The 21741-nt window shown below is 40.8% G+C and overlaps 1 protein-coding gene across 3 annotated transcripts in view; it reads right to left on the bottom strand.

Moving 5' to 3' along the window:
- MBOAT2 (membrane bound glycerophospholipid O-acyltransferase 2) overlaps positions 1-21741 on the bottom strand; it is a 145687-nt gene that overhangs the window by 76282 nt on the left and 47664 nt on the right. For 2 of the 3 annotated variants that reach the window (XM_031008144.3, XM_055377458.2), the window contains exon 3: positions 8947-9024. The exons of the other annotated variant lie outside the window; for it this stretch is intronic. In XM_031008144.3, the coding sequence (XP_030864004.1) occupies positions 8947-9024 (78 nt within the window). The remainder of the gene's footprint in view (positions 1-8946; positions 9025-21741) is intronic. 3 annotated transcript variants of the gene reach the window in all.

Below are 21741 nucleotides of genomic sequence, written 5' to 3'. Positions count from 1 at the left end.
ACCTACAACCCCTGCTCTTGTTCAGAGACCCTGTTGGCTCCACAAACTCTCCTCAGTCTATTTAGAGTATTTTTTTTAATGACACAATGTCATAATCATAATGGTTACTGCTTAGAAATAATAACAAAAAGCCCTGGGTGGAATGGGACACAACTAATTCAAATCCTAGATCACCATTTACTAACTTCTGTTTCTTGGTGAAAGAGGCATAACACACAAACCTGTAAGTGCTGTTGCTAGGATGCAATAGCATGTGCTTATCACAGTGACTGATACGTGGTAATTACTGAAACATTAACTCTTAGGAGGATAAGATAATATCAAAAAATCAATTTTAGAATTACTCACAGTTTCCCAAATGAAATTCAACTTTTATCTTGGGTTAGCACAGCAATACCAAGAGGGCCTGCACCTTTATTCCAAACCCCTGAAAGGCTGGTAAATATGGTCCACAGAGAACATACAAGAAAACAATCTAAAGTCCACTTTCCTTGCCGCCACATTTTATTCTCTCTTGTGGGATCATGGGATTGTCCTCAGTGAAGTTAGTATTTTCCCCAAAGAGTTCCTGCCAAGCCACTAACCACTGCTAATTAACTCCATGAGGACACATTTTCAAATGACTTGAGCCTTCTGCCTGCTAGATGGCACTTCCAAGATCATCATTCATTCCCAGTAGAGTTGAGGCAGTTCCTGATGACATTTCTATCTAGGAAGCCACTGTAGGAGTGCTGTGAGTACCGGCAGATGACAGGTAACATGGACCCCAGGACAGTCTGCTCTTCAGGGTCATGGTGGATTGAGATAGAGGCCATGGCAGCCCGAGCTGCCTCTTCCAGCCCCGACTCCACCCCACTTTGCCAGTTACCATGTCCGCTGACCTGTGGAGAGCCTAAGAGGAAGAAAAGCAAGAGGGAAGAGAAGCAGAGAACACCAGGAGACTACGGCAAGTCAACCCATCAAGAGTGGCATTCAAGGTCAAAAGCATGAGTGAGAAGCATCTGTTTGGAAATCTCTTACACCAGGAACCAGCCAAAAAAATGTTAAAAAGAGTCAAAGGCAAGAACTCACAAATACTCATTTGATAGAACAGAATACAACAGATAACTTCACTTACTGAGCTCCTATCATCTGTATGCTCAACAGCAGGATTTTAAAAAGAGTAAAATATGCCTGCCAAGGAGTTCACACTCTGGGGAGAAGAAAATGAACTGCAGGACACGGTGATAAATATGACAGTATGAATACTTAAAAACAAGCTTTAACATCACATAATCAGGAGAGAGGAAAAAAACCAGCAAAATACTTCAGAAGTAAAAATGACCTTTGAAAGATTTGATCTAGAAGTTTGAACACCTCTTCTTGGTAGCTGAACCCATTATTCCAAGAAAAGTTTACCTACGTGCCCACAATATGAAGCATGCAGGTACCCTGCTCCTCATCTAAGTTACTGATTTAATCCAATTTAAGCCTGGAAAAGTAAAGTGACTTAGCCAAGGTTCTGAAGGTAATGGAAACTTAGCAGAGCTTGAATTCAAACCCATATATATCTGACTCCAACCAGTGCTCATAAAAATCAATCACTAAGGCCACCCAGTGGGAATCAGAGTTTAAATTCAATCTTTTTTCATGTCCTTGTCTGCTGTTCAATTTTATCATCAATAAAGTAGACTTCTGAAGAAAATATATTTCCCAATTTTTAAAATAAGTATATGTTGGCATCATTCTACTTAACACCAAATATCTGTAAATCGTTTGTAACTTTTTTATTCTACTGAATATGGTCAGTGGCTGATACACAGTTTTACTACTTTCCACCACAGCTGTTCCCTCCAGGATGCCCCCCAGCCTTTGGTACACCCTTCTTTTGTAACAGTAATTGCCTGTGGTGGGTAGTTTGACTGTAAGCTTCATGACGGGACAGAGTCTGTCTTTTTTATTCATCACTAGATCCCAGCATCAGCATAACAAACATTTGTTGCAGGAATGACATTGTAATGTTCCCAACTCAACTGTTCATTTCAGAGGGTAAGGAGCCCATCTCCTTTATCTTTGAGTTCCTGGAAATACTATGGCCCACAATAAATGTTTATTCAAATTGGTGGGCAGCTGAACCTTATGATGGGAGGTTTAAAATCACTTTCCTACAGCTTTTACAATATAATTCCATACACAGCAAGGCAACCCATTAGATCTATGCAATAATTTATTGCATTTACTTACATCTTTTACATTTTTCTTTAGGTCATTTATCTTGTTGAAAATTACTTGCCTATAATCCCAGCACTCTGGGAGGCCAAGGCAGGCAGATCAAAGATCAGGAGTTCAAGACCAGCCTGGCCAATATGGTGAAACCCCGTCTCTACTAAAAACACAAAAATTAGCTGGGCATAGTGGTGCATGCCTGTAATCGCAGCTACTTGGGAGGCTGAGGCAGGAGAATTGCTTGAACCGGAACCCGGGAGACAGAGGTTGCAGTGAGCCGAGATTGTGCCACTGCACTCAGCCTGAGCTACAGAGGGAGACTCCGTCTCAAAAAAAAAAAAAAGAAAAAAAAAAAGAAAAGAAAAAGAAAGAAAGAAAAAAAATTACTTGCCAAGTTATAAAGAAAATTTTCAGCTTAACTTCTCAAGGTTAACAGGCTTCCACTCTTGAATATCGCAGAACACGCCACATTGTGCTGCCTTCGCCAGGGAAAATATCTTCCTAATTCCAATTAGGTACGCCTGAAACACATTCCTCTTCCCCTTCTTCCACAGCCTAAGTGGAGAGGCTCCCTATGTTCGGCCCTTCCCTCATTTCCACCCCTCTGCTTCTTCCCTGGGAACAGAGAGAGTACGGTCTGGCAAGAGCTGCTGCAGGTACAAGAATCAGGGATGAGACTTGCTCCAGGGGCACAGAAAAGGAGACAGGGAGTCTACAGTGGCTTTCATGAGACCCCCATGGGGCAGGCCCTGAGGTGGATCCCAGTGTTCTAAATGAGGCAGGGGCTATGGCTGGGAAGCAGGAGTTCGAGGGGGCTCCTTGGACAAGGTGTGCTGTGATGCGGAAGTCATGTCATCACTCATCTATTCACCAGTGAACACTCACTGAGAGCATACAATCTCTTAGGTACTGACTATATTCAGAAAACAAAACAGGCACAGCATAATGGCCATCACAGAATTTGCAGTCAATGAGGACGAAACACATTCCTCAAGTTAACTCTCAAACATCTATCATTAAGAACTGAGATAGATTCTCTGAAGGAAAGGAACACAATTCCACAAGAGGATGTGTAACAAATAAATCATTTGTCCTAGATTGAGACATCTCAGCAAGACTCGCTAGGGATGTGATACGGTGAAATCTGAGAGTCAGGAGGAGAGGGAGGATGAGGAACACTCCAGGCAGAGGGAACACAGGGAACCATGCCTGCAGAAAAGAGACATTTTCCAGGAAGGAAGGAAGCGCAGTCATGGAGAACAAGGCAAAGGAGTCGGTAGAGGGTGGACAAAACCAGGCTGTATCCTAAACTCACTCTTTTAAGAAGTATTTACTGAGATCATACCACGCGCCAGGCACTCTGCTAGGCCCTGGGGATGAAGCGGCGTGTGAGACAGACAGGACGTGCTCCTGCTCTCCTATCACTCACACTCGCCAGGGAGAGACAGACCAAGACGTAAACAAGCAAGATCACGTCAAACAGTGCTATGTGCATGCGACTGCCGCCATGGTGCTGAATTTCTATGAGAGGGAAGTCCAAGCACACAGACTGCACCTACCCTGGGGCCTGGTTTAAATGGTACTGGTTGTGGCACACATCAAGACGCATGTAGGGATTGTCTCCACAGCCAGATCATACATTTTTTTACAGGCAAGGCACACGTGTCTATTTTTAAATTGCATATACTAAATAAATGCTAGATAAAAGAGAAATTTAGCACTCTCTGTATCTCTGTTCCCTTAGTACATGAAACACATATGATGCATTTGTTTCTCATTTGAGAAGAGGATTGTTACACAAACAATATACTTTGGCCAAAGGGAAATGGCTGGGAAAGCATGCCTTGAGATGTAACAGTGTCACCCCACCCCCACCAAGCTCATATGCTTGGGCACACGCTCTCTCTCTAGCATATACACACATACACACTCACACCTCACCACCCCCTATAGTCAGGCTACTTATTAAGGTGACAGTGCTTCCACACCGTGTTTCATGCCGCCGTGTTTCATTCCACCACGTTTCATGCCGCCACATTTTATGCTGCCACGTTTCATGCCGCCATCTCATACCGCTGTCTCATGCCACCACATTTCATGCCGTGTTTCATGCCACCGTGTTTCATGCTGCCACGTTTCATGCCGCCGTCTCATGCCACTGTGTCTCATGCCACCACATTTCATGCCGTGTTTCATGCCACCATGTTTCATGCTGCCACATTTCATGCTGCCACGTTTCATGCCACCGTGTCTCATGCCGCCACATTTCATGCCGTGTTTCATGCCGCCGTGTTTCATGCTGCCATGTTTCATGCCTCCACGCCTCTGCCTGTGCTGTCCACCCTGCAGTAAAGTCTGCCCTTGCTACCTCTTCAGCTACTTAAGAGTCCTCATATCTAATTCACATACCATGCCCCCCAGGAATCTCTGCCCTGAGCTGCTTGCTCCTAGCTGGGTTAGCTATTTTTGTAAACTCTCTCCCACCAGAGCTCTTAGCACACAATATTAAAATGTGTTCACATGCCTCCTGCCATACTGAACTCCTTGGAGGAGAAGCTGAGGACAGTGCCTAGGACACAGGAGAGGGGTGTGATAAATAAGACGAATGAATGAATGAACCAATACCAACAGCCTGATTTCATGATTCATCACCCTTACTGGAATTCTGTCTACCACACAACAGTGAATGAATCTTTCTACTAAATGGAGACTGATATTGGTGCATCTCAGGAACTTAATCTCAATTCTGTCCCTTTGCACTCTGGCACAGCCACTTGTCCCCCACATCCATGTCCTGTGCCTGGGGAACACACTCCACAGCTGAACCCGATGGAGGCCCGAAGCCCCGACAAGCTGGCACTTGAGTAAATCCTGCTGCTCACTCATCCTGGCCTAGAGTCAGAGGGCCTGGGACTGCTGGAGCCAAAGAAAACGGCAGAACAGAGTCCGATGGCATCAACCGCAGTGGGAGCACGGGGGAAAGATGTCTTGTGACAGGGATGAAGGGAGGTTCTAGGACAAGGAGATCAGGGCTGAGGCATAGCTTCAGGACTTATGGTGAAGCAAGCAAGCTTATGCCAGGCTGCAGGGTCAGAGACACAGTCAGGCCAAAGATGTTCTCGGACCCTCCACACCACACAGGTCCTAGGAAACGGGCTTCCATGGCTGCTTTCCAGAGCACACAATCCCTGGGGAGCAGGGAGGTCATCTGAGGTCAGAAAAGACACACGGCCAATCCTTTCCCTGGAGCAATCTTCAAGCACATACACACACAGAATAAACTCTGCAAACGGTTCTAAAACATCACATGATGTCAAAATCACTAGAAAGAAACTCACTTGAACTTTCTCATCCCATATCTCAAGAAAGATTCTCCTCTGTCTGCTGATATCTGTAATTCCTTTAACAGCAATAGTTTTTCGTTTCATAAAAAGTGATAAAGGGCAAATTACCTGTGACAGATCGTGCAAATAAATTTCAGTCAAATGAAATTAGATTACTTAAAACAGCATGCTCAGAACAGAACAGATACCAGTTCATACCCACTGTTTTCCAGCTACACGTCCTCAGTTACCTAACAACTCAGTCTCTGCTTGCTTACTTATACAATGAGGGGCCACCACCTCTCAAGCAGTAAAACTGCCAATGGGGCACACAATCAGCCCCCTCTTCCCTTCTACGTCTTAATGGGGGATAGAAAACAAGGTACTGGGAATGTAAAGAGAAGGAACGGATGTACTAAGGCATAAAAGGCAGAGAACAGGAAGAAAGTCAATGCTGCAATGACAGAACTTTTCCATTTTCTTTTTTTTCCTCTGTCTCTTTTTTGGAGATGCAGTCTCACTCTGTTGCACAGGCTGGAGTGCAGTGGTGCGATCTTGGCTCACTGCAACCTTCGCCTCCCCAGTTCAAGCAATTCTCCTGCCTCAACCTCCCGAGTAGCTGGGATTACAGGCATGCACCACCACGCCTGGCTAATTTTTTGTATTTTTAGTAGAGATGGGGTTTCCCCATGTTGGCCAGGCTGGTCTCAAACTCCTGGCTTCAAGTGATCCACCTGCCTTGGCCTCCGTAAGAGCTGGGATTACAGGCGTGAGCCACTGTGCCTGGCCTAGATAACATTTTAAAGGTAAGATATGAATCAGAATAATAAAACATACCATAGAGGCATTAAAGGGAATTACAAAAATAAAGTGTGTATACGTGTGTGTGTGTGTGTATATATATATATATATATTTGAATTTACACGTGGGTCAATCAAAGCAAGTACAATAACTACATTATGAATATCTCATAAAGAGCATAAAGCAAAAAAAATCATAAAACAGAGAGAGGCAAGAATTTAAAAACTGTTCAGTACTCAGATAAGTTCAAATCTTTCATTTTAAAGACTTAAACTCTGGCTAGTCAAAGAAATATATTAAAACGTAATGTAAGAAATATATACCATGTAAAACTAGACTGAAAGAAATAAACAGATTGTATTTGACATAAACAATAACTTTGGACAACACATAAAAATGCTCTAAGTCCCATCTAGTGTATTTGGTCTGACCCATTAAACATTTTTAATTATTGTAAAGGCCTAAGCAGGAAAAAAAAAATGAGCATATTCAGATAATAAGAAAAAAAAGTAAAAAAGTCAAGTCATAGAAAAATATATATGGGTATAAGCTGAATAGAAGGGAGCTAAAAAAGAGATTAAAATATGTACTTTTCAAATTAATTATCCACCTGCTATTTACTGCCAATCCTAGCAATTTACTCACATGGCAAACCTTACTTACCTGCCCTAATCTTCTACATCAATAGTGTCAAATTACAACACCAAGATTCTATCCTAAATATCAGTAGCATATAAGCAAGTAGCACTATCTCCCTGAATACTTACTGTAAAAGAGTAACATCACTAATTTTATACAACTGTATGTCTCTAAAGCAGCACTATCCAATATCATTTTCTGCAATGACAGAAATGTTCTCTATCTGCACTGTCCAATGTAGCCACTAGCCACATGTGGCTAGTGAGCACTTGAAATGTGGCTAGTGTACGGGCGTGGTGGTGGGCGCCTGTAATCCCAGCTACTCGGGAGGCTGAGCCAGGAGAATCGCTTAAACCCGGGAGGCAGAGGTTGCAGTGAGCTGAGATTGTGCCACTGCACTTCACCCTAGGCAACAGAGTGAGACTCCGTCCCAAAGGAAAAAAAAAAAAAAAGAAATGTGGCTAGTGTAACCAAGGAACTGAATTCTAAGTTTTAATTAATTTAAACTTACACAGTCACATGTGCACTAGTGGCTGTCGTACTCAGCAGTACAGGTCTAAAGTATTACAAAGTTACCTTCACCGACTGCAACTGCCTTTCAGAAAAAGAAACAATTTTCCATTGCTAAACATGAACTTACTAACCTTCCAACTGAAAAGCATATTACTTTTGCTTTGGCCAAAATGTATGTAAGTCCCCTGTTTTCAGTAATCTAATCTAATCTAAACCTGATTAATATCTTTTGCATCAGATATTAATTGTAGCATCACTTTGAACCCATGAGAGGTACAAGTTTTTTAAAAAATAGGGTCATAATCCTATAAAAATTGCTTCATCTGAAACACCATCTAAATATCCTTTCTCTTCTTATAAAAATTAAAATAAAAACATCAGGAACTTGTAAGGGTTGGTTTACAGAGGAAAAAGAAAAGTCAGTGCAGGCAATGTCAATGGAAATGGAGGAGACAGTACACATTACAACAGAGGTAGTGACTGACAGTGCCAAATACGGAAAATGCAAAATAGAATGAGACTTAGAAAAAAACTAATAAAAGCCATAGGTCTGATTCTTTATACAAAGTTCTTGCAGACATATGTGATTCAGAATTCAGAAATATGGTACCTAGGTCATACATCATAGCTCAGACATTGCAGAACACCCAGCAGGATCTGCTAATAGACTCTGCCCCTGGGTTTTCAATCAAGTACATTTTATCCATCTGTATTCCCAAATTTCCATCTCTAGCCCAGCTACCCAGCTCCTACTACATGTCTTAGTTACCAATCTCCTCTTATATGTCTTACAGATATCTTAAAGTCAGCATCCACTTACACAGCAAAACTTCATTGAGTGTTTACTATATACCAAACACTGTTTAGGGGCTGAATATATACCCACTTGAAATGCCTATGCCACCTTCAACATGCTCCCCACTTTCAGGACTCCCCACCTCAGAAGACAGTGCTTCCATCTACTCTACTCTTCAAGCTGGAAACACGGAAGTCATCCTTGACACCTTATTTCCTACCGGTCCTTCTAACTCTCTCTCCAGTCTACTCAGTTCACTGCATCTCTCCACTGCTATCACCTACAGACTAAGCCAGTGGTTCTTCACAGCAGGCAATTTCGCTTCTCCAAGAGACATGTGAAAATATCTGGAAACATTTATGGTTGTCACAGCTCAAGGGGTGCTACTGGCATCTAGGGGGTGAAAGCCAGGAATGCTGCCTAACATCCTAGAAGGCACAGGTTAGTACTGAATGTCAACGAATCATCCATCCCAAAATGTCAACGGTGCTTTAAGTAAAAAGAAGAATGATGCATACCAATGATTTTATTTTTGTATTTATGACAATTCTTCTTTAAAAAGTTATCACAATTCATAATTACTTTTAATGTAATAAATAAAATTCTATTTTGATGCAATTCTATTCAAGTGAAATATATATTTTCATGTGAACAAAGTGAATACTTACTTGTGCATGTTCTCCACTCCTATGATGATCATGATACAGTAGGAAATTCCACTTTGTACAAGAAAGTGTAAGGCATACCTATAAAAAGTAAGAGCACTATTAGAAGAGGGATGCCAAGTCACAAACATCAAGCTGAAGTGAATTAAGCTAAAAAATACTTATGCATAACAATATTCCCAGAAAAAAAAATAAGGAATGAAACTTCAGGAGCTTAAAATCCTGTGGACACCCTAAAGAGAGAGTCCCATACCACAGGCTCCAGAAGAGCTGGGGGGAAGAAACAAGGCCTAAAGCCATGCCCAGTGCCCAGCACTCCATGTCTCCTGGCTGCATGGAAGCTGTGTGGGATTATGTGGCTCGGGATTATAGCTTTCTTCATAACTCAAGGCACAATTATTTTAAAAAGTAATTAATACGAATTTCAGGATCGTCCTGACAGAACATCGGTTGTTTCCCCAAACTAGTTTCTCCAATACCAACTTTGTACTCTGCCTTTACCTTTTTAACAATATGACTGACAAAACAACAAAAAGTGCTAAATATTCGAATTTACAAAAGAAAAGTGTATACTCTTCTCAGTACATGATGGCTCAAGTCAAATAAACTTCCTTATATAAATCAAATTCATTAATTTTAATTTGCTGTAACATATCTACAAACATCCTGGCTAACATGACACAGTCTTTTGTTTTTTTGAGGCGGAGTCTCACACTGTTGCCTGGGCTGGAGTACAGTGGCGCGATCTCGGCTCACTGCAACCTCTGCCTCCCAGGTTCAAGTGATTCTCCTGCCTCAGCCTCCCGAGTAGCTGGGATTACAGGTGCCCACCACCACACCCAGCTAATTTTTTGTATTTTTGGTAAAGACAGGGTTTCACTATGTTGGCCAGGCTGGTCTTGAACTCCTGACCTCGTGATCTGCCCACCTCAGCCTCCCAAAGTACTGGGACTACGGGCATGAGCCAGCGTGCCCAGCCCATGACACGGTATTTTCTAATATTCCAATATTCTTGAAATCCACCATTAAATTAGATAATTTAGTCATTTCACAAAATTCAGGCAAAACATGATTAGGATGTCTGTGACTAAAATCAATCAAAACTATCCCTAATTTATGCGTGTCTGTGCATGCACACACACCCTCTCTACTTTCTTTCCCCTTTGGGGGAATGAACAATTTAAAATAAAATTTTCGAATCATCAGGCACAATTTAAAGTACTTTATTTTTTTTCTTGAACCTCTAAATCTACTTTAATCTTAAACTACTACTAAGGGTGTTAACCTATGATTAAAATAACTTTTAATCTTTATGGAATAACAGGCACCTCCAATGTGGAAAAGTTATGCAAAATTTTGAACACATTTTTCCATAGAAATATTATAAACCAGTAATAGTCTCCAAGGCAGGCCTGTAGGAGAAACTTATTTGACCCACTGTACAGAATAGGTCAGTCTATCTGTTTGACTGACACACACACACACACACACACACATGAAAATAATGTTGGCCTTTTTTTAATACGATTATAATCAGAGGAAGCAGAAAAACCTAAATGAGTATAAAAGGAAATAGAAGAAAGCTTTTTTAAAAAACAATTAAAACACACACTTTTCAAATTTATGATCTACCTCTTATGTGTTGCCAACACTAGCAATTCACTGGCTGACTTCTGACTTCGCGCGAAAGGTGACAAGGTCTGCTAGAACACCCTTAAGGGCTTCTTAAATTGCGAGTAGAACTCAAGACAGGTACTTATCTTAAACACGGAAAACACATTTTTGAGGACTCTTGGGGGAAAAAAGTGTTCCTTTGCTATGTTAAATTTCTTGAAATATGAGGGATATATCATAACTTTAGAAGCTACAAGTCTTACTTCTCAAACAGTGCTATGGTGCTTCATATCACCTTAAGGTGCCCCCTCCTCTCCTGACATCGCCATTCAGGTGATATGTTTGGCCATCTTTGGAGAGCAGTATAATACTTGGGCAGCCTCCTGCTGTGTAAACCTTCGTTGCTGCAACAATCCAAGTTCAGCAGTAGAAAGTGAATCTGCATTTACCTCTATCTCACTGACCTCCACAACAAGCATTCAGTTGCTTTTCCACTCAACGAATGCACTGGTGATATTCTTCCTAATTTTCTGTACTGAGCTACTCTGCTTGTTCTCATTGGTAAAGTGACCATAATAAACACAGTGGCCACTTGAGATTTTTCAGGATTAAGAGATAATACATTAAAAGCGTTGATGGGGTTATCTAGCACGTAGTAAGCACTCAACTATTAAGTATTATTAGTAAAGTAAAAATTAAAGATAGATATGTTAAAAGTCTATTATCATTCAACCCTCATAATTTCAGAACTGAGGAAACAAAGATCATCTATCTAGTCAGTATATTCCAACTGACATCAAAACTCAAGTTGTTTCGGGGCAATTTATCCACTGGCTGATTCTCTAAGGAATGCAGCCGGGTAGAATGGAACCCCATGGGCTGTGGATCATCATCTTTTAAGCTACCTAAAAAGTGCTTTGAAAATGAAACAATGCTTTGTCACAAAACGTTAGTTTGTTTTCAGATATCACATTTTAACTCTTCTGAATTTCAAGTCACGCTAAAGGCATAAGGTTTATTTTTAGAAAAAAAAAAGAGCACAGGTTTAAAAAAAGGTTGAAAACACCTCTTCAATTGTTCCACTAATCTTTACTGAATGTCTACCTTCTGAAAGGCACTGTACTGAACACTAGAAATACAAGTCAATGAGACAGTTTATGTCCTCACAGAGCTCCCAGTCTAGAGAGAAAGAATAAATAGATTACTTCAATACTGTACGATATATGCTAAAAAAGAGATTAGATAAACACAAAAATTTCCAATCTGCATCACTCTGGATGATGGTAATAACAGATGAATGACTCTGAGTAACTTTCCATGTTCGTAATGACTAGCTATCACGCCATGTTCTTTCTGTAGTTTTACAGATTTATTTCTCACAGTAATCATTCGTTCTATGTCACAGATGAGGAAAGTGAAGCTCAGAGTGGCTAAATAACATGTCCAAAGTCATACAGCCACCAGACCAAGGCACCCACACTGGAATACAGGTTTGCCTGACTTCAGAGTTTAAGCTCTATTCCATTACCCTATAGTGTTATTATCAAGAACATTTAAATAAATAAAGTCTAAATTAATTCTCACTTAAAAGGAACTTGCAGATGATTGTTTTAAAAGAAAAAAGCTAAGACCAAAGAGAAGCAGGTAAACGATCAGTTACAGGCATGACTTGTTTTACTGCACTTTGCCTTACTGTGCTTTGCAGATACTGAGATTTTTCCAACTAGAAGGTTTGTGGCAACCCTGCATCGTGCCAGCCTCTTGGCACCATTTTTCCAATAGCACGTGCTGAGACTTCATGTCTCTCTGGCGTATTTTGGTAATTCTCAACAATATTTCAAACTTTTTCAATATTATTTTACCTGTTATAGTGATCTGCGATCAGCGATCTTTGATATTACTACTGTAATCGTTTGGGGGCACCACAAACTGTGCCCACATAAGAACTTAATTGATAGGTGTGTTCTGACTGCTCCACTGACCGGCAGTCTCTGTCTTCCTCTGTCTCTCTCCCTCTCCTGAGGCTTCCCCATTCCGGAGAGACAACAATTATTGAAATTAGGCCAATTAATTAACCTACAATGGCCTCTAAGTGTTCAAGTGAAAGGAAAAGTTGTATGTCTCTCACGTTAAATCAAAAACTAAAAATGATTAAGCTTAGTGACGATGGTATGTCAAAAGCCAAGACAGGCTGAAAGCTAAGCCTCTTGCACCAGTTAGTCATGCTGTAAATACAAAGAAAAGGTTATGGAAGAAAACTGAGAGTGCTACTCCACTGAACACACAAACGGTAAGAAAGCAAAACAGCATTGCTGCTAATATAGAGAAAGTTTAATTGTCTGGACAGAAGCTCAAACCAGCCAAACATTCCTTAAGCCAAAGCCTAGTCCAGATCAAGACCCTAACTCTCTTCAGTTCTAGTAGGGTGGAGAGAGATGAAGCTGGAGAAGAAAATTTTGAAGCTAGCAGACACTGGCTCATGATGTTTAAGGAAAGAAGCCACCTCCAGAAATAAAAATCCAAGGTGAAGCAGCAAGTGCTGAGGTTATCTAGATGCTGCAGCAAGTTACCCAGAAGATCTAACTAAGATCACTGATGAAGGCGGCTACACTAAGCAAAAGATTTTCAGTGTAGATCAAATAGCCTCCTACTGGAAGAAGATGCCATAGAGAACTTTCATAGCTAGAGAGGAGAAGTCAACACCTGATTTCAAAGCTTCAAAGGACAGGCTAATGCAGCTGGTGACTTTAAGTTGAAGCCAATGTTCATTTACCATTCCAAAAATGCTGGAGTCCTTAAGAATTACACTAAATCGATTCTGCCTGTACTCTGTTAATGGAAAAACAAAGTCTGAACCACAGCAGCTCTGCAGCATTGTTTACTGAATATTATAAGCCCCTTGTCGAGATCCATTGCTCAGAAAAAAAGATTCCTTTCAAAATATTCCTGCATATTGACAATGTACCTGATTATCCAAGAGCTCTGACAGAGGTGGACAAGGAGATTAATGTTGTTTCCATACCTGCTAACACAATACCCATTATGCAGCCTGCAGATCAGGGAGCAATTCTGACTTTCAAGTCTTGTTATTTAAGAAATACATTTCGTAGGGCTATAGCTGCCGTAGATAGTGATTCCTCTGACGGATCTAGGCAAACTAAATAGAAAACTTTCTGGAAAGGATTCACCATTCTAGATGCCACTAAATACATCTGTGATTCATGGAAGGAGGTCAAAATATAAACATTAGCAGCAGTTTGGAAGAGGTTGATTCCAACCCTCATGGATGACATTGAGGGGTTCAAGACTTCAGTGGAGGAAATAACTCCAGATGTGGTGGAAAATAGCAAGAAAACTAGAAGTGAAGCCTAAAGATGTGACTAATTACTGCAATCTCATGATAAAACTTCTCAACAGATGAGTAATTGCTTCTTATGGATGAGCAAAGAAAGTGATTCCTTCAGATGGAGTCTACTCTTGGTAAAGATACTGTGAACACTGTTGAAATAACAACAAAAAAAATTTTTTTTCCAACTTCTATTTTATATTCAGGGGATACATATGCAGTACCTAGGTATATTCCATAATGATGAGGTTTAGGGTATGAATGATCCCCTCACCCAGGTACTGAGCATAGTACCCAACAGTTAGTTTTTCAACTGTTGCTCCCCTCCTTATCTCCCACCTCTAGTAGTTCCCAGTGACTACTGTTGCCATCTTTATGTCCATGAGTACCCAAATGTTTAGCTCCCACTTATAAGTGAGACCACGCAATATTTGGTTTTCTGCTCCTATGTTAATTTGCATAGGATAATGGCCTCCAGCTCCATCCATGTTGCTGCAAAGGGCATGACTTCCTTCTTTTTACAGCTGTGTGGTATTCCATGGTGTATATGTACCACATTTTCTTCATCCAGTCCAGCACTGATGAGCAAAGACATTGATTCCATGTCTTTGCTATTGTGAACAGTGCTGCGATTAACAGGGAAATGCATGTGTCTTTTTGGTAGAATAATTTGTTTTCCTTGGGGTATACACCCAGTAATGGGATTGCTGGGTCAAACGGTAGTTGTTTCAAGTTCTTTAAGAAATCTGCAAACTGCTTTTCACAATGGCCGAACTAACTTACTTTCCCAACGTTGTATGAAGCATTCCCTTTTCTCCACAGCCTTGCCAATATCCGTTGTTTTGACTTTTTAATAATAACCATTCTGACTGGTATGAGATGGTATCTCATTGTGGTTTTGATTTGCATTTCTCTGATGATTAGTAATGTGCAGTAATTTTTTCATGTTAGTTGAACACTTGTATGTCTGCTTTTGAAAAGTGTCTTTTCATGCCTTTTGCCCATTTTTAATGGGATTATTTGCTTTTTGCCTGTCCAACTGTTTAAGTTCCTTATAGATGCTGGATATTAAACCTTTGTCAAATCCACAGTTAGCAAATATTTTCTCCCATTCTGTAGGTGGTCTGTTTACTCTTGAGTTTCTTTTGCTGTGCAGAAGTTTTTTGGTTCTAATCAGGTTCCACTTGTCAATTTCTGTTTTTGTTGCAATTGCTTTTGAGGACTTAGTCATAAATCCTTTCCCAAGGTCAATGCCCAGATAAAATGATGTTCCTTGCTTTTTTTTTTTTTCAGGGTTCTTACAGTTTGAGGTCTTACATTTAAATCTCTAATCCATCTTGAGTTAATTTTTGTACATGGTGAAAGGTAGGGGTCCAGTTTCATTCTTCTGCATATGGCTAGCCAATTATACCAGCACCATTTATTGACTAGGCAGTCCTTTCCCCACTCTTTATTTTTGTCAATTTTGTTGATAATTAGATGGCTGTAGGTGTGTGGCTTTATTTTGCAGTCTTCTATTCTGTTCCATTGGTTTGTGTCTGTTTTGTACCAGTATCATGCTGTTTTGGTTACTGTATCCTTATAGTATAGTTTTAAGTCATGTAGTATGATGCCTCCAGCTTTGTTCATTTTGCTTAAGATTGCTTTGGCTATTTGGGCTCTTTTTTGGTTCCATATGAATTTTAGTATAGTTTTTTCCAATTCTGTAAAAAATGACATTGGCAGTTTGATAGAAATTGCTTTGGGCAGTATGGCCATTTTAGTGGCACTGACTCTTCCAATCCATAAGCTGAGAGGTTTTTCCATTTGTTGTGTCATCTATGATTTCTTTTAGCAGTGTTTTGAAGCTCTCCTTGTAAAGATCTTTCGCCTCCCTAGTTAGATGTATTCCTAGGTATTTTTTTTTTCTGTGTGGCTATTGTAAATGAGATTACATTCTTGATTTGGCTCTCAGCTTGAACATTATTACTATATAGAAATGCTGCTGATTTCTATACATCAATCTTGTAGCCTGAAATCTTGCTATAATCACTTATCAGTTCTAACAGCCTTCTGGAGGAGTCTTTAGGGTTTTCTAAGTATAGAATCATATCATCAGCAAAGACCGAGAGTTTGACTTCTTCTTTTCCTATTTGGATGCCTTTTATTTCTTTCTCTTGCTTAACTGCTGTGGCTAGCACTTCCAGAACTATGTTGAACATGAGTGGTGAGAGTGGGCATCCTTCTCTTGTTCCTGTTCTCAAGGAAATGCTTCGTTTGTTTTTTGTTTGTTTGTTTGTTTGTTTGAGACAGAGTCTCGCTCTGTCACTCAGGCTGGAGTGCAATGGCGTGATCTCGGCTCACTGCAAGCTCCGCCTCCCGGGTTCATGCCATTCTCCTGCCTCAGTCACCCAAGCAGCTGGTACTACAGGCGCCTGCCACCATGCCTGGCTAATTTTTTGTATTTTTAGTAGAGATGGGGTTTCACCGTGTTAGCCAGGATGGTCTCCATCTCCTGACCTCGTGATCCACCCGTCTTGGCCTCCCAAAGTGCTGGGATTACAGGCATGAGCCACTGCGCCCAGTCAAATGCTTCCAGTTTTTGCCCATTCAGTATGATATTGGCTGTGGGCTTATCATTGATGGCTCTTGGTATTTTGAGGTATGTTCCTTTGATGCCTACTTTCCTAAGAGTTTTTTATCATGACAGGATGTTGGATTTTATTGAAAGCTTTTCTCACATCTATTGAGATGATCATATAGTTTTCATTTTTAATTCTATTTATGTGGTGAACCATTGATTTGTATATGTTGAACCATCCTTGCATCTGAGGAATAAAGCCTACTTCATCATGGTGAATTAACTTTTTGATGTGCTGTTGAGTTTGGCTTGCTATGGTATTTTTGCATCTATGTTCGTCAGGGATATTGGCCTGTAGTTTTCTTTCTTTGTTGTGTCTGCCAGGTTTTGGTATCAGAGTGATGCTGGCTTCACAGAATGAGTTAATAAGGGGTCCCTTCTCCTCAATTTTTTTGTAATACTTTCAGTAGAATACTGGTACCAGCTCTTTTTTTTTTTTTTTTTTTTTTGAGACAGTCTCACTCTGTCAGCCAGGCTGGAGTACAGTGGCATGGTCTGGGCTCACTGCAATCTCTGTCTCCTGAGCTCAAGCAATTCTCCTGCCTCAGCCTCCCGAGTAGCTGGGATTACAGACGTGTGTTACCACACCTGGCTAATTTTTGTGTTTTTAGTAGAAATGGGGTTTTGCCATGTTGGCCAGGCTGGTCTTGAACTCCTGACCTCAGATAATACACCCACCTTGGTCTCCCAATGTGCTGGGATTACAAGTGTGAGCCACCGTGCCCTGCCACTAGCTCTTCTTAATACATCTAACAGAAATCAGCTGTGAATCTATCTGGTCAAGGGCTTTTTTTGTGGTTGGTAGGTTTTTCATTACAGGTTCAATTTTAGAACTCAATATTGGTCTGTTTGGTGTTTCAATTTCTTCCTGATTCAATCTTAAGAGACTGTGTATTTCCAGGAATTTATCCATTTCCTCTAGATTTTCTAGTTTGTGTGCACAGAGATGTTTATAATAGTCTCTGAGGATCTTTTTGTATTTCTGTGGGATCAGTTGTAATGTCACCTTTGTCAATTCTGATTGTGCTTATTTGGATTTTCTCTCTTTGTTAATCTAGTTAGCAATCTATTGGTCCTCTTTATCCTTTTAAAGAACAAACTTTTGGTTTTATTGAGTCTTTGGTTGGATTTTTGGGTCTCAATTTCATTCAGTTCAGCTCTAATTGTAGTTATTTCTTTTCTTCTGCTAGCTTTGAGGTTAGTTTGTTCTCGTTTTTCTAGTTCCTCTAGGTGTGATGTTAGATCATTAATTTGAGATCTAACTTTTTGAGGTGGGTGTTTATCACTGTATACTTTCCTCTTAACATGCTTTTGCTGCATCCCAGAGATTTTGGTACATTGTGTCTCTGTTTTCATCTATTTCAAAGAATTTTTATGCTTCTGCTTTGATTTCATTGTTTATCCGAAGCAATTCAGGAGCAAATTGTTTAATTTCCATGTAATTGTGTGGTTTTGAGAGATCTTCTTGGTATTGATTTCCATTTTTATTCAATTGTGGTCCAAGAGTATAGATAGTATAATTTCAGTTTTTCTGAATGTATTGAGACTTGCTTTATGCCTGAGCAGGTGGTTGATCTTGAAGTACATTCCATGTGCAGATGAGAAAAATGTATATTCTGTGGCGGATGGGTGGAGTATTCTGTAGATGTTTATTAGGTCCACCTAGTCAAGTGATGACTATAAGTACAGAATTAATTTATTAGTTTTCTGCCTCATTGATCTGTCTAATGCTGTCAGTGGGAGTTAAAGTTCCCCACTATTAATGTGTGGCTAAGTCTTTTCATAGGTCTAGAAGTACCTGTCTTATCAATCTAAGTGCTCCAATGTTGCACATGTACACACTTAGGATAGTTAAATCTTCTTGAGTTGAACCCTTGAGAGGGAGGATTTTATGTAATTTTATCCAGGTAGAGTTGTATGTAATTTTATGATTTTATGCATGTAGGTTTCATTATGTAACGCCCTTTTTTTTTTTTTTTTTTACTGTTGCCGGTTTTATCATATATAAGAATAGCAAGCAACCTTTGCTTTTTTTTTTTTCCATTTGCATGGTAGATCTTTCTCCCACCCTTTACTTTGAGCCTGTGGATATCATTATGTGTGAGATGGGGCTCTTGAAAACCGCAGAAGAATGGGTCTTTTGTTTTTATTCCACTTGCCACTCTGCCTTTTAAGTGGAGCATGTAGGTCATTTATATTCAAAGTTAATATTGATATGTGAGGTTTTCATTCTATCATGACATTGTTACCTGGTTGCTTTGTAGTTTCTAATGTGTGGCTGCTTTACAGGGTCTGTGGGCTATATATTTATGTTGTTTTTTGTGGTAGCAGGTATTGTTCTTTGTTTCTGTGTTAGAACTCCCTTAAGGATCTAAGGCTGGTCTGATGGTAACAAATTCCCTTAGTGCTTGCTTGTCTAGAAAAGAGTCTAGTTCTCCTTCACTTAAGAAGTTTAGTTTGGTGGGTTATGAAATTCTTGGTTGGAATTTCTTTAAGAATGCTGAAAATAGCTTTCCAATCTGTCCTGGCTTGTAAGGTTAGCCTGATGGGGTTCCCTTTGTATATAACTTGCCCTTTTTCTTGAGCTGCCTTTAAGATTTTTTTCTTTAGCATTGACCTTGGACAGTCTGGTGACTATATGCCTTGCTGATAATCATTTTGTATACTATCTTGCAGATGTTTTCTGGATTTCTTATATATGGATGGCTACTTCTAGCAAGATTAGGGAAGTTTTCCTGAATAATTCCCTCAAATACATTTTCCAGGTTGTTTGCTTTTTCTCCTTCTCTCTCAGGAATGCTAATAATTTGTACATTTGGTTGCTTTACATAATCCCATATTTCCTGAAGATTTTGTTCATTTATTAAAATTCTTTTTTATTTTTGTCTGATTGGGTTAGTTCCAAAGACTGGTCTTCAAGCTCTGAAATTCTTTTGGTCCAGTCTACTGATAAAGCTTTCAATTGCATTTTAAAATCCCTTGAGTGAGTTTTTCAATTCCAAAAGCTCTGACTGATTTCTTTTACAGATGTTTATCTCTTCCTTCATTTCCTGGATTGCCTTAGAAGTTTCTTTGTGTTGATTTTCAACTTTGTCTCGGATCTCACTGAGCTTCCTTACAATCCATGATTTGATTCTTTATCTGTCATTTCTGAGTTTCCATTCTGGTTAGGGTCCATTGCTGGAGATCTAGTGCAATCATTTGGCAGTGTCACTACATGATGCCAAAATTCTTGCACTGGTTCTAGAGATGCTGGCACTTCTAATTTTTGTAATTATTTTCATGCAGGTAAGATTTTTTTCTTTTTCCTTCCTTCCCTATAATGTTATTTCTTCTTTCCTTTTTCCTTTTTCTCCCTTCTTAATGAGTGTGACTGTAGAGAATGCTAGGTAGGGCTTTTGGGCTTTGCTTCTACAGCCCTATACACTTCTTTTGGCAGGTTTTATATCAGGCTGTGGAGTTCAACCTACAAGCCCACAGATGGTGCTTATAGGTGAAAGCCGGCTGCAGCCAACATAGCTGCGTATATACTTGATCCTTGTTTACTGGCAGAAGCTCTCTATTGCCTCAGGCAATAAGCTGGTTTGTGGAGTATATAGTGGTCTGAGCTCCCTGCTCAGCCCTGGGGGGCAGGGGCCACAAAGAGCAGGGCCAAACAGAGCAGGTTGGCCTACAGATACCCCAGTGGCAGGCACAGACACTAGCGCCAAGTCTGTGGCGCTAGGGAGAATCCAGAGGGCAGCCACCAAGAATGCAGGATTGTGCCTAGGCATGCAGCTGGGAAACCATCTGGGCTCCATGTTCTCTACACAGGAATGGGAGATGGCTTAAACTTCTAATCTAGAAGAGTTGCCATTCCAGATGCTTGGAAATCTGCCTGGGCATGGAACAGACAGGATACCCTTGAACCACAGTCTATGTCCAGGAAGACTGGGGTGGCTCAGGCTGCTGAACCAGACAAGCAGATGCTCTGAATGCCTGTAGATTTGCCTGGGTGTGGAGCAGAGAGAGCCTCACTGCACCACGATCTATGTCCAGGAGGGGTGGGGTGGCTCAGTCTGCTGGTCCAGGCAAACAGGTGCTCCAAATGTCTGGATTTCTGCCTGGAGGTGGAGCAGAGGCGGCCCTGTCATACCACAGTATCAGTAGAGCAGAGTGGGGCACCCAACAATGACACAGGTGGATCAGTTCCAGGTCGCCAAGCTGGCCTTGGCTGCAAGTGTTGCTGCCCAGGAGAAACTGCAACTTAGCAGCTCTCCTCCTGCCCCAGGCTTGCAATGGAGGAAAGCACAATTCTAGCCCTACAGCTGAGGTGCTTTCCACAATTCTGGCTATGGAGGCCCCTACACCACTCCAGGGCAGGTGCTCTAATCTCTGGCCCAAGACTGAAATGCCTACACTGCCATGCTGCTGAGTCACCAAGGAATGGCTGGCTTCATACGTGCCTGGATTAAAAATGGTGTCCTGTTCTCCATCCCAGGTCTGGGAGAATGTCTGCAGCTTTTCACGATGTCTGTCCTTCACAGCGTCTCCAACCCTCTCCCCAAATTGGCTCCAGGGCTTGGGAGAAACAAAGTGCTCTCCCTCAGACTGGGTTGCTCAGATCCCCAGTGGAAAGGTGAGTCATAGAGAAGGTCTCCCTGCCTCTCTCACACACTGGGGCTTCACTCACTTTTATCAACTGGATGCTATCACGGGGGCTGTTTGCCAGCATTCTCTTCAGGATCTGGGGTGTCCTTCACAATTCTGGTGAATTCCTGTTTTCCTTTTGAATTAAAGCTCAGAGAGTTGATCTTTATGTACTATCGTGCTATTTCCAAGTGGCTGAGGAACACTGAAAGTCTCTAATCAGCCATCTTGGACTGTAATTTTAATTCAGAATTTAGAATATTACATAAACTTAGTTGATAAAGCAGCAGCAGGGTTTGACTCCAATTTTGAAAGTTCTACTGTGGGTAAAAGGCTGTCAAACAGCATCACATGCTACAGAGAAATCTTTTGTGAAAAGAAGAGTCAATCACTATGGTAAACTTCATTGTTGCCTTATTTTTAGAATTTGCCACAGCAACCCAAACCTTCAGCAGACAACACTCTGATAAGTGAGCAGCCATCAACATCAAAGCAAGACACTCTACCAACAAAGAGATTACAACCCACTGAAGGCCCAGATGATCCTTAGTATTTTTTTACCAATAAAAAATTTTTCAATTAAGGTATG

Source organism: Gorilla gorilla, chromosome 12, assembly GCF_029281585.2.
Source record: "Gorilla gorilla gorilla isolate KB3781 chromosome 12, NHGRI_mGorGor1-v2.1_pri, whole genome shotgun sequence".
NCBI lineage: Eukaryota > Metazoa > Chordata > Mammalia > Primates > Hominidae > Gorilla > Gorilla gorilla.
The sequence above is the reverse complement of the archived record's forward strand: the minus strand, read 5'-3'. Positions and strand labels throughout refer to the sequence as shown.